Source organism: Bos mutus, chromosome 13 (assembly GCF_027580195.1).
Source record: "Bos mutus isolate GX-2022 chromosome 13, NWIPB_WYAK_1.1, whole genome shotgun sequence".
NCBI classification, from domain to species: Eukaryota; Metazoa; Chordata; class Mammalia; order Artiodactyla; family Bovidae; genus Bos; species Bos mutus.
In genome coordinates, this window is record NC_091629.1 from 47398046 (window position 1) to 47410916 (window position 12871).

Sequence of the window (12871 nt, forward strand, 5' to 3'; positions counted from 1 at the left end):
GAGAAGCCACTGCAATGAGAAGCCTGTGTACTGCAACTAGAGAATAGCCCCCACTCGCTGCAACCGGGGAAAAGCCCACACAGCAACAAAGACCCAGAATAGCCAAAACTAGATAGATAGATAAATAAAAATAAATAAGCTTATTTAAAAAAAAAAAAAAAGATCAGCATTTTATGCAGACATAGGCAAATGGATTTGTGGACACAGTGGGGGAAGAAGAGGGTGGGACAAATTTAGTAGCATCGAAATACATACGTTACCATGTGTAAAACAGATAGCTAGTGGGATATTGCTGTATAACACAGGGTGCTCAGCCTGCTGCTCTGTGAAAACCTAGAGGGGTAGGATGGCGGGGGTGGGGAGAGAGCCTCAAGGGTTAGAGGATATATATCTGCTTATGGCTGATTCACATTGTCGGACATTAGAAACCAATACAAGATTATAATGCAGTTATCCTCTAATTAAAATAGATTTTTAAAAAGATGAGTGTCTTAGTCCTTTTGGGCTCTTATAATAGAGTATTAAAGAATAGGTGGCTTATAAACAACAAATATTCATTTCTCACAGCTCTCAAGGTTGGTAAGTTCAAGATCAAAGTTCAGCATATTAGGTGTCTGGTGAGAGCCCACTTCCTGGTTCATAGATGGTCTTCTCACTGTGTCCTCACAGGGCGGAAGAGGCAAGAGAGCTTTCTGGGATCTTTTTTATAAGAGCTCTAATGCCATTCATTAGGGTTCTGTCCTCCTGACCTAGTCATCTCCCAAAGGCTGTGCTTCCAAATATTGGAAATGAAGTTTCAGTGTAGAAATTTTGAGGGCTTACGGAAACATGTAATCTATAGTAATTGGTATTGAAACTATATTTGGAGACAAATGTTTGTTAAATTTAATATCTATTTGTTGTTAAAAAATGCACACCTAGCAGGAATTTCCTTAATCTGATGACAGTTGTATGTATAAACCGAAAACCTTCAGCAGACCTCTGCTTAATGGTGAAATTTCAAAAGCTTTCCCTCAGATAATAGGAACCAGATAGAAAGTCTATTCTCTGTAAACCTGAACATTATAGCCTAGTAAATAAGATATAAGGATTGGAAAAAGATAAACAAAACTGTCGTTATTTGTAAATAAAATGATTGTCTTATGCATGTTGCATTTGAGCTTACCAGTCTGTTCTTTTTCCTGTCTTTTTTTTCCTTTTTCCCTTTTCTTTTTCTTTTTTTCTACCCTCTTGGTGAAAACTTGTCTAATTTGGTAGAAAATTAACACCTTTAGATTATTATATTTCCCCAATCCATGAAAGCCTTATTTGATCTTCTATTTACGTAAGGAATGGTTAAGATTTTGGCAAGCATATATAAATGCACAGTCATTCCATGTGGAGAAAGCTTGCTTAGCAAAGTCAGAAAAGATCACATAGGTAGCATAGCCAGAGTTTAGTTCACCTGTGTGCATTTGGTATTTCTGTTGTGTAAGAGGTAAGGTCCTGGTTGTCCTTAACTATACCAGGAAGCAAGGGTGGCAATTTCCACTGCAAGGTAAAGATAAATGTTTTCTACTCTGGCTACTTATCTGGAAAATACACATTCTGGAAGGTAGTTTATGCCTTAAACTAGACAGTTCCTTTGACTTCGCAGTATTTCTCCTTGACATTCATCCTAAGAAAATGACAACCAGTGTGCACTAACAGTATTTATAAGGCCAAAAAAAATTAGAACCAGCTAAATGTTCTATAAATGCCTGAGTAAATGACAGTACCTCAGTTTAATGGAATATGATATGGTCATGTCCAGTCTGATTCAGAGATGTAAAAAAAAAGGTGTGTGTAAGTCACTCTGGTTGAGTCCGACTCTGCGAGTCGAACCTGGCTGCTCTGTCCGTGGAATTCTCCAGGCAAGAACTCTGGAGTATGTTGTCATTCCCTTCTCCAAGGGATCTTCCCAACCCAGGGATCAAACCCAGGTCTCCCACATTAGCAGGCAGATCCTTTACCATCTGAGCCACCAGGGAAGCTCCAACAGAAAGGTAAAGTATACCTATTCTTCCTGACAAATACAGCAAAAAAAAAAAAGAACAGTTACATAAAGCAAAATTAAGACTCTTGAAGATAGAAGAAAGCAGATTGGCTAGTGACCTTGAGACCCGAGGAAATACATAGCAGTGAGTTCCCTTGGTTTTATGCTTTCATCATATATCCTGGACTGTGGTCTGGGGAAATCAGTAACAAGGAAATGCTGATGAGCACAGACAAAAGCAAACCAAAAACCACCACCACAACAAACCCACCTCTTTCTAGCCAAAGGACTAGGAAAGGATCTTCCAAGTAAGGTAGAAAACTTTTAGAAAAAAATCACTCTATTGTAGTCAACCAGCTCAGGAAAAAAAAAATAATAATGTACAACCTTCCCTCTCCCATAAGAGACCTAGTGGGGAGTCTGAGCTCCCACCACTGCCCATCAGTAAGGAACCCCTCCTTCCTCTTCTGATCAACAGGTTGAGTGGGAAACTTGGGATTATACCGCAGCTGGCAGTTTCAGAGATTCTCCTGTTCTCAACAGCACAGTGATGGAGGATGCCTCAAAAACAGAATTTTTTGACAGGGGTTTTGAGTCAGCCATCATAAAAATGCTTCAGTGAGCAGTTACACAAATGAAGAAATACAAAGGTCTCAGCAAGGACATAGAAGGTATAAAGTAGAACTAAATGCAAATTGGAGAACTGACAAATATAACGAAATTATAAAAATTCAGTGATGGACTCAACAATAGACTGGAAAGAATCAGTAAACTTGAAGCTAGAGCACTTGAAAAAACTACCCAGTCTATACAACATAGAGAAGTTAAAAAAAAATGAATAGAACCTTGGAGATTCGAAAGAGGTCTGAGTCATAGTAGGAGGAAAGAAAGAATGTGGGGCTAAAATAAAGGCTGAAAATATAACAAAAGACCTGTATCTATAGATTCAACAGCTGAGTAGACCTCAAACGAGACATCACATCTGAGGAATTCCCTCGTGGTCCAGTGGTTAGGACTCCATGCTGTCACTGCTGAGCACCCTGGTTCAGTTCCTGGCTGGGGAACTAGAAAACCCCACAAGCTGCATGTCCTGTTCTTTGTGCCCCATGGACTGTAGCCCGCCAGGCTGCTCTGTCCATGGAATTCTCCAGGCAAGAACACTGGAGTGGGTTGCCATTTCCTTCTCCAGGGGACCTTCCTGACCCAGGGATTGAACATGGGTCTCACATATTGCAAGCAGATTCTTTACTGTCTGAGCCACCGGGGAGGCCCTTCTCTTATACTTAATTTTTGTTCCCTGATTGTCAGTAGATTTGGTTGCATTATATACCTGTCATTTACAAAATCAGGCACTCAGGTTTAAAAGGAATTTTTTTATATGAAATGGGATAAGCTGTTCAAACATTTTCATTTAACCTGGTTAAATTTGATACATTCTTTTTTCTAAAGAAATATTTTAGTTTTTACTCTATTGTATGCTATATTTGGAAAATCAAACATAATTTCACATCTAGAAATAACTACTGTTGTAATTTTCCTTCCAGATACTTAAAATATTATATAAATGTGTGTTTTTTTTTTCAAAAATGTATTATTAGAATATACCTCTATGTTACCGGTTTTTCACTTAGTATATTATAGGTATCTTGCTTCATTTATGCATACAAATCTACCACCCTAAGTGTTCTAATGTATTATGCATTATAATAATGCATTATTAATAATAAATAATAATAAATGCATTATAATTTTTAATGCAGTATTGTGTTGGTGGACCTATATATTTTCCATCTCTTCTTATTAAGAAGCAATACTTTGCTGATGAATAATTTGTGCGGTACATGTTACGTCTTTGAACACTTGATGATTTTATATAAATAAATCCTTGAAGTTGTCATTGTTCTTTTAGGCAAGCAAGAATTCAGATTAATGTTTTGTTTTTAACTTAGTATGCTGTGTTTTAAGGAATTGAAGTAAAAATAAAAATGGTTTGTGAACTTTGAAGAAAATATTTGTATTGTTATATTCCTCTTAGAGAAGCTGAGAATCCTAGTTTAAAGAAAGACTTGAAAAAATACTGGGGAAATGCTGAAAAGTTTCCTGGGAATACTAAAATTTAGCTAGTGGAAGTCTGCTCACTTGGAGGTACTCTGATTTGTAAACAGACCACTTGAAGAGCACCTATTTTTGTTATTAACTTCCAGCTTAGAAGATTTAGGGAACTGATGCTAGGAGGTAGGCAGAACCAATGAAGAAACGAACTGAAGAAATGAGGCTCCAAGTCATTAAGTTGATACTGTGGACTAATTTGGGAACTGTTCAACTGGAAACACTGTACCCTTGGTTACTTGTACCTAAGGTGACTTGTGATGAGCCCCTCAAGACAGGGGACCTCAGTGCCATTCTTCACGGGAGGAATGCAATGCCCTATTTTGCCTAGGCTGCTGAACCTTATGGGGAACTTACTAGATTTGGGACAGTTGAGAAGAAAATCAAAGAGGCTGGATTTCTTTCATAAAGGAAACAGAATCTGGTTAACTTTTGAGAGGGATCTGGGTTCACAATAGTGCTCTTGGAATTATCCTCATTATTTCAAAGGGCTCAGCACTGTCAGATTTATGTTAGGATAACACTGTCCAGTTTTTGAAATTGAACAGTGTTATTTTCTTTTTTCAGAACTCAACAGTAACAATTGAAGAATTCCATTGCAAGCTCCAGGAGGCTACAAACTTTCCTCTTCGTCCTTTTGTTATTCCATTCCTCAAGGTAATTTTTATAACTACTGATTGTAAATTATCTTCAGCATTTCTTCAAAGCTGCTACTGATCCTTCTTCTACGATCTCCATCAGGGCAGCTTGCCACATTTTCATGTCTTTGTTTTATTGGAGGCTGCTAGAGAAAATGTGAGTGCAGTTTTCAGATAAGGTTCATGTTTGGTGAGATGAGAGTTGCAAAAGCCTTGAGTTGTGGTTTATATGCAGACACTGTTGATGACACACAGAAGGAGCAGGTGGGAGGTGGGGAACAGGAGTGGGTGGGCTAGAGGTGTGTGCATGACACGGTGGTTGGGCTCTTGGCAGAAGAAGTAACTGAACACTCTCTTGGTTGTGGCCACCGGGTAAAGAGTGTGTGTTATCAGTGGAGGCTGTCAAAACAGAGGCCTTTGCAGTTAGGACTAATCCTAAGGGTATGTGGAAGAGCATGTGGGAAGTCATTATTTGCTTCTCTCTTCCCCCCATTTAGTCTAGTTTCTAATTATGTCCTCTGAAATTAATTGTCCTCTGGAACATACCTTTTGGGGACATTGTTTAAAATTATTGTGCATCCCTGATATGTGAGTCCGGGTTAAATTTACATATAAAAGATGACAATTTTATTTTGAATTAATTTTGTGCTCACAAAAAAGTTTTAAGATGGTACAGTAAAATTCAGATTCTCTGAATGTTAATATTTTATCACATCATTATTATTCTATAATTTTTTCCACAGAAATGTTTTGGAATAAGCTGCAAGCATGATACATATGAATACTTTAGTATAATTATCGAATCTAGAAAGTAACATTGATACAGTATTATCTATAGATCTTATTCATATTCACCAGATGTCCCACAAATGTCCTTTTTAGCAAAATGTCCTGATTTTTGGTCCCGCATCTAATTCAGGATCACATGTTGGATTACACTGTCATGTCTCCCTTCAGTTCATTTTAATCAGGAACAGCTTCTCAGTCTCTTATGATCTGGATTTTAAAGAGTGTGTGATTTTATAGCATATACTTCAATTTGGGTTTTTCTGATGGTGCTTTATGATTACAACAAGGTTATGCATTTATCACTGCATGCTGTCAGGAGACATAGATGTTCATTTGTCTCGTAATTGGTGGTGTTGATTTTGATTAGTTGGTAAAGGTGCTGTGCCACTGGTGCTATTTTTCCCTATTAAACAGTAATTTTTAAAAACAAGAGACACATTAATGCATATACATGTATTGATGAACCTGTTTGTAGAGAAGGAATGGAGGTGCACACGTAGAGAACACACTTGTGGACACAGTTGAAGGGAGAGAGTGGGACAAATGGAAAGAGTAGTGTTGATATATATACACTATCATGTTCAAAATAGATAGATGGTGGAGAGTTGCTGTATAACACAGGGCGCCAAGCCTGATGCTCTGATGACCTCGAATTACAGCTGATTAGAGTGGTTATATAGCAGAAACCAGCACAACATGGTAAAGCAGTTTTCTTCCAATTAAATAATAAATTAAAAAAAGAACAAGTGATACTATAACTCATAAAGATGTTTAAAAACTGAACCTGTGTCTGTGACACAATTTGAATTGTATTTAATTCAACTCATTATTAATGAGGGAATCTATAAAGTGTTATAACCTGTTCAGGAGAGAAGCCAAAGAATATACATTATAGATCAGGATTGTTGCTAAGAATATGCAAACAGGGAATTCCCTGGCCGTCCAGTGGTTAGAGCTCTGCCCTTCCACACTGCAGGGGGCACAGTTTCGGTCCCTGGTCCAGAAATTATGATTCTGCATGCCACAAGGTGTGGCCAAAATAAAAAATGCAAACAAAAGTAAAATTGGCTGCTTCTACAGTGGGGCAAGGGAAAAGTCCCTAGAACCTTTGCTGCGTGTAATTTTATGCACGTTCACAGACAGCAAGTTTTTGCATTGCCATCGAAAGGTTAAGTTGACAGTGTTATAAAATAGGTCAAAGGCAATGAAAGGCTAGGGTCAGACACCATTGTATTCTAGACCATGCACAGTTTGGAAACTAATGACCCGTATCCAGCCCACTACATGGTTTTACCAAGCGCTAGAAAGAAGAATGATTTTTACAGATGAACATTGGGATCGGTTTGATGATAGGAAATACTTATTTTCAACCCCAAATAAGCTAAAAATGTTATCCTCAGTCCATCGCTAGCAAATGAATTTCATTCTTTTCATTAATAGTAGACTATTAACAAACAAAAAAAAACTGAACTCAAATTTTTTATATTTTGACTTTTGTCAATACAGTATTTGTGGAAATTTAATTTCTCTCCTTTATCACAATGTGAGTACTCACATAATATCAGTTCTTGTCTCGACAAAATAAATATGCCCCTGTACCTTCTTTATTTCCTAAGAAAATGTAATAGCATCAAAAGGTTGAGTCAACTTACTGAAGTACTGATTCTAGTGTTTGGGGTTTTTTAAATGAGAACGTTAGAGACACGCAAGGAAATGCACAGGTCTCCATGCACAGCCTGTGTTGGGCTCTTTTCTGATGGCATTGACGCCTTGGGCTCTCAGAGCCGTCTGAGATGCCTTTTTCAGCCTTGAAACAGCTGTGTGAGTTCTATCTTGGTCTCTTTTCTGTATATCAGAGCCAGTAGATAATTATTTCCCCCAAGACTCCAGAATCAGAGAGATTTTGGAAATTTGTGTTAATAGGAAACAATTAACATTTTAAAAAATTCATTAAAGGGCACATGTCATAAGCGTAGAGATCTAACATTGTATATTTTCCAATTAAGTTTTTACAGTTGCTACAAGATTGAAGTTATAAAATAGAAAACTTTAAAAGTGTTTTATATCATCAAATTCTCTATTCTTAACTAGTTATTTTGGAAAACAGCATGAGGTAGGTTGTTCTGGCAGCTTTTTGGCTAGCATTTGGGTTTTTGTCAATTTATTTCTGCTTTAAAACAGTCACTAATTATGGTGCTTGCTAAATTAACTGTTGGTAAAGGGATGAGTACTTGCATGTATTAAACTCTCCTTTCACTTGCTCGTCTGTTTCCCTTGGGATAAAGGCTTATTATGAGCTCAGTCTGAGTTGTTTTAAAATTTGAGGGAAAATATAATTATTTTTTTAATTAAGTATGGGGAAAGTATATTTTGTACATGAAGGACTTATAGTTAAGTTTAAAGGTGCACAGGGTTTTTTGTATGATTTGTCTCATTAGAGGTTTAAGTGTGAGGAGAAGGAAAAATAATCAGTACATCAAGAATTATCCTTTTACAAAATAAGGGAATGTGCTCAATGGAGCAGCACAGTAAGAAATAGATTCTGCCCGTGGGACACCTGTGTATACTCAGATACTACACTAGTCTAAGGCTTGTTGCCCCGTTCCTGTCACTCCTGTTACTTTTTTCAAGACCCCATGTTCCAACTAAGCCAGAATAATTGCTGTTTACAGAATTCCATGGCAGCTCTAAGAGAGAACGGGAAGGCAAGGTTTTTGTGCTATCAGAATGTCCTAGGATTCAGAAAAGAGTGAAGTGAAGTCCCTAAGTTGTGTCCAACTTTTTGCGACCCCATGGACTGTAGCCTACCAGGCTCCTTGGTCCATGGGATTTTCTAGGCAAGAGTACTGGAGTGGGTTGCCATTTCCTTCTCCAGGGGATCGTCCCAACCCAGGGATCAAACCTGGGTCTCCTGCATTGTAGGAACCAGGACTTAAAATGAGAAAGGAAAGAGTGAGTGCCTCCTATTCCCGTGTATATGCTATGTATATGCTAAGTCACTTCAGTTGTGTCCGACTCTGTGTGATCCCATAGATGGCAGCCCACCAGGCTCCCCTGTCCCCGGGATTCTCCAGGCAAGAACACTGGAGTGGGTTGCCATCTCCTTCTCCAATGCATGAAAGTAAAAAGTGAAAGTGAAGTCACTCAGTCGTGTCCGACCCTCAGCGACCCCATGGACTGCAGCCTTCCAGGCTCCTCCATCCATGGGATTTTCCAGGCAGGAATACTGGAGTGGGGTGCCATTGCCTTCTCCATGTAGGCATTACTAATTCTCTAACTGGTCAAAGTGTTCAAAAATGTTTAAGTTTTGCAACTATTATGTTCAACAAACCTTTATTGAGCTTTGACTCTGTACTGGGGCCACAAAGATAAATAAAGCACAGTTTCTTGCTTAAAGGGATTTAGATCTTGTGGGGACAGTAGACAAGTTAATAATTTAAGCTCAGTATAATGGATGTCATATGAAAATTGGACTGACAAGGAGAGAAGGGCTTTTGTTTTGTGTCATCCTGTTTGTGAAAGCCTTTGGAGGTACAGAGGCCTGTGTGTAGGGCCCAACACTGGGAAAACTGCCTTCCAGCCCCTGCCTCTTCTTTTCAAGGCCAACCTGCCTCTGCTGCAGCGAGAACTGCTGCACTGTGCTCGGGCCGCCAAGCAGACCCCATCCCAGTACCTGGCTCAGCACGAACACCTTCTGCTCAACACAAGTATTGCGTCTCCTGCTGACTCTTCTGAGCTGCTCATGGAAGTGCATGGAAATGGAAAAAGGCCCAGTCCAGAAAGGTAAGCCGAGAAGAGCTGCTTTGTCCTTGATTTTGTGGAACGGCTCTGAGCTTTCCCTTTCTTGTGAAAGAAAAAGAACTGGATGACTGTGGTTATATATAGGTATGGACTCAGAATTTCTAAGGCTAGTTTTGCTTTGTCACAGCATCAGGCAGCAGAATGCTTTTCAACTCTTCAAATGACTCTGTACACCCCTGCTGATAAATTCTGCTCTCAAGTATTCTGTGTGTCCACTGTTCCAAAACCATAGAAAATATAATCTTGTTTAAGGCATTTTTTTCTGATGTAAAGTCTTATAAACGTGTAATCACTTTACTTTGAAAATTGAAATTATATTAATTTAATTTATCCTGGAAATTTATGTATGAGTATCTAACACTTTTTTATGGTTTGTTGAGGAAGCAACATTTTAATAACAGTGGAAAATTTGCTACAATTGAAGCAAATGACTAAAAATCCTACCAAATCACAAGTATATTAATTATGTGAGCTTTTTTCCTCCTGTGTGGAGAATTGTCTCTTTCCAATACTGACCTCCACAGTAGCAAATTTGACATTGAACAGCATTTCTAAACATAGTTGAACCCATAATCTTCGATAGTCCTGTCAAGTAAGAAAATGTGTCATCTCCTTAATTTCTCCTTTGCTTCATGAGGTTGAGATGTTTCTGCTTGGTGTGGATGGGTTTGACCTCTCCTCTTATGCTGGGATAAATCAGTGGTTGCCTTTATCTGCCTGGCCCCTGAAGACATTTCAGTTCATGCCTCATCTCACACTGTTCTTAACATCTTCCTGTTTGTGAAAATGCACGATACATAGCACACAGTAGGTGCCTAGGAAATGTTTGCACCAACACTCACTGACAGGCTCAGACGTGTACTTGCCCGTTCTTCTACAGGCGGGAAGAGAGCAGTTTTGAAAGAGACGCAATTGCTCCTGAGCCTCCTGCCAAGAGAGTGTGTACCATTAGCCCTGCTCCCCGGCACAGTCCTGCCCTCACTGTGCCCCTCATGAATCCTGGGGGCCAGTTCCATCCTACTCCTCCGCCTCTTCAGCACTACACCTTAGAAGATATCGCAACTTCCCACCTATATCGTGAGCCCAGCAAGATGATAGAACATCGAGAAGTTCGTGATAGACACCACAATCTTAGTAAGTGGCATAAACAGCACGATAATGATTTAAATTCAGATTGAATTCGTGGTTTTCTTTCCTTCTTAGTGATAAAATACTATCATCATTGCTTTTTTTCCCACTGATAAAACAATATCATACATGAAAAGAATGTTAGAATTACAGTATTCTCATTTGAAATTTATCTCAATTCATACTTTGTTTCTATTATCATTATAGGGTGGAAGTGGGCTAAACATATTTTAGGAAATACACAATGAAAAGCATTTAAAAATAAAGGGGTATTATTTATTCTGATACATTTCAGAAGGGAAATGGAGAATGGCAAAGAGATAAAATTACATTTAGGAAATCTGGGTGAAGGGTATATGAGAATTCTTTACTCTTGCAACATTTCTGTAAGTCTGAGTTTATTACAGAGTGAAATGTTTTAGAAGTTAAACAACAAAGATGTAAAACGTGGTGAAAGGTACAGAGACATTTAGGTCAGAGGTGAGGCATACCTGAAATTAAATCTTGATTCTGCATTATAACTAGCTGTGTGATCTGATGCAAGTTGCATAGGCTTTCTGTGCCTCAGCTTACTCATTTCTAAAATGGAGAGAAAACCACCCCCTGTGCTGGGTCATTGTCATGTGCCAGGAATACCTGGCATATGCGTCCTCAGCAACCATTAAATTTAAGAAAAAAACAAAAAGTCCCCTAGCAAACCTCACCTGAGATCAGTTTTGTTTTTTTTGTTTTTTTTTTTAATTAAATTTTTTTTTCAATTATGAAAGTATGATAACATTTACAAGAGACTCAGAAAATGCAGAGTGAGATCAGTTTTGAACAAAGCTCTTTGTCATGTACTCATGTAACTTTACTGCAGAAGGTTCTTTGCAGTTGTTCTGCTGAGGTGTGTCAGAGCAGAGAACCAGAGGGCTACTAGCTTCCAGGATTGCCCATACATTTCCATTTGTGGGTTGCCCTGTGGAGTAAAAAGCTGCGAAACATTTGCCTGTCCCCTGTCATCTTTCAGAGACTTGAACCACAGTAGGGCTCTGGCTTCATGCAGTGGTAGCTGAATGGTGAGGGCCGTGACAGCAGTGATGTTCTCAGCCGCCAACATTTACTGAGTCTTAAGTACTTAGATTGTGGTATATGTCGGTTGTCTCAGTTAATCCTCACACATGGGGCTCCATGGAGTTTACATCTTTTTATACATGAAAATAGACAGAACTGTGGCCAGAATCAAATAGCTAGAAAGTGGCAAAAACAAGATTCTGACCCCAGTTGTCTGATGCTGAGAGCTTGGCTATATTCCCAGTATGCTATGATGCCTCCCTTCGCAGCTGTTCTGTATGTTTCATTTTGTTAAAAATGAGACTTCCTATTGATTTCTTCTATATTCATACAAGTTTTTTTGCCATTTGAATCCGTTAGAGAGAAGTATGCCACAAACTAGCTATAAGTGCATTTTGGTCAGGTTTTCCTTATATTTCTACCAGTTTTAGAAAGAGGTTTTTTTTTTTTCATCTTGAAGTGTTCTGCTCGAAAGATCTTTTAATCCTCTACCTTGATGGTTCTGTTTTACAATCAGCCATTTGTCTTCCAATCTGGATATCAGATCAGTCGCTCAGTTGTGTCCAACTCTTTGCAACCCCATGAATCACAGCATGCCAGGCCTCCCTGTCCATCACCAACTCCCGGAGTTCACTGAGACTCAAGTCCATCGAGTCAGTGATGCCATCCAGCCATCTCATCCTCTGTCGTCCCCTTCTCCTCTTGCCCCCAATCCCTCCCAGCATCAGAGTCTTTTCCAATGAGTCAACTCTTCCCATGAGGTGGCCAAAGTACTTGAGTTTCAGCTTTAGCATCATTCCTTCCAAAGAAATCCCAGGACTGATCTCCTTTAGAATGGACTGGTTGGATCTCCTTGCAGTCCAAGGGACTCTCAAGAGTCTTCTCCAACACCACAGTTCAAAAGCATCAATTCTCCGGCGCTCAGCCTTCTTCACAGTCCAACTCTCACATCCATACGTGACCACAGGAAAAACCATAGCCTTGACTAGACGAACCTTTGTTGGCAAAGTAATGTCTCTGCTTTTGAATATGCTATCTAGGTTGGTCATAACTTTCCTTCCAAGGAGTAAGCGTCTTTTCATTTCATGGCTGCAGTCACCATCTGTAGTGATTTTGGAGCCCAGAAAAATAAAGTCTGACACTGTTTCCACTGTTTCCCCATCTATTTCCCATGAAGTGATGGGACCGGATGCCATGATCTTCGTTTTCTGAATGTTGAGCTTTAAGCCAGCTTTTTCACTCTCCACTTTCACTTTCATCAAGAGGCTTTTGAGTTCCTCTTCACTTTCTGCCATAAGGGTGGTGTCATCTGCATATCTGAGGTCATTGATATTTCTCC

The 12871-nt window shown here is 39.1% G+C and overlaps 1 protein-coding gene across 5 annotated transcripts in view; it reads left to right on the forward strand.

The window, feature by feature from the left end:
- Positions 1–12871, forward strand: part of CBFA2T2 (CBFA2/RUNX1 partner transcriptional co-repressor 2) — a 142443-nt gene that overhangs the window by 110292 nt on the left and 19280 nt on the right. For all 5 annotated transcript variants that reach the window (XM_070381591.1, XM_070381593.1, XM_070381592.1 and 2 more), the window contains exons 4-6: positions 4691–4780; positions 9152–9333; positions 10232–10485. In XM_070381591.1, the coding sequence (XP_070237692.1) occupies positions 4691–4780; positions 9152–9333; positions 10232–10485 (526 nt within the window). The remainder of the gene's footprint in view (positions 1–4690; positions 4781–9151; positions 9334–10231; positions 10486–12871) is intronic.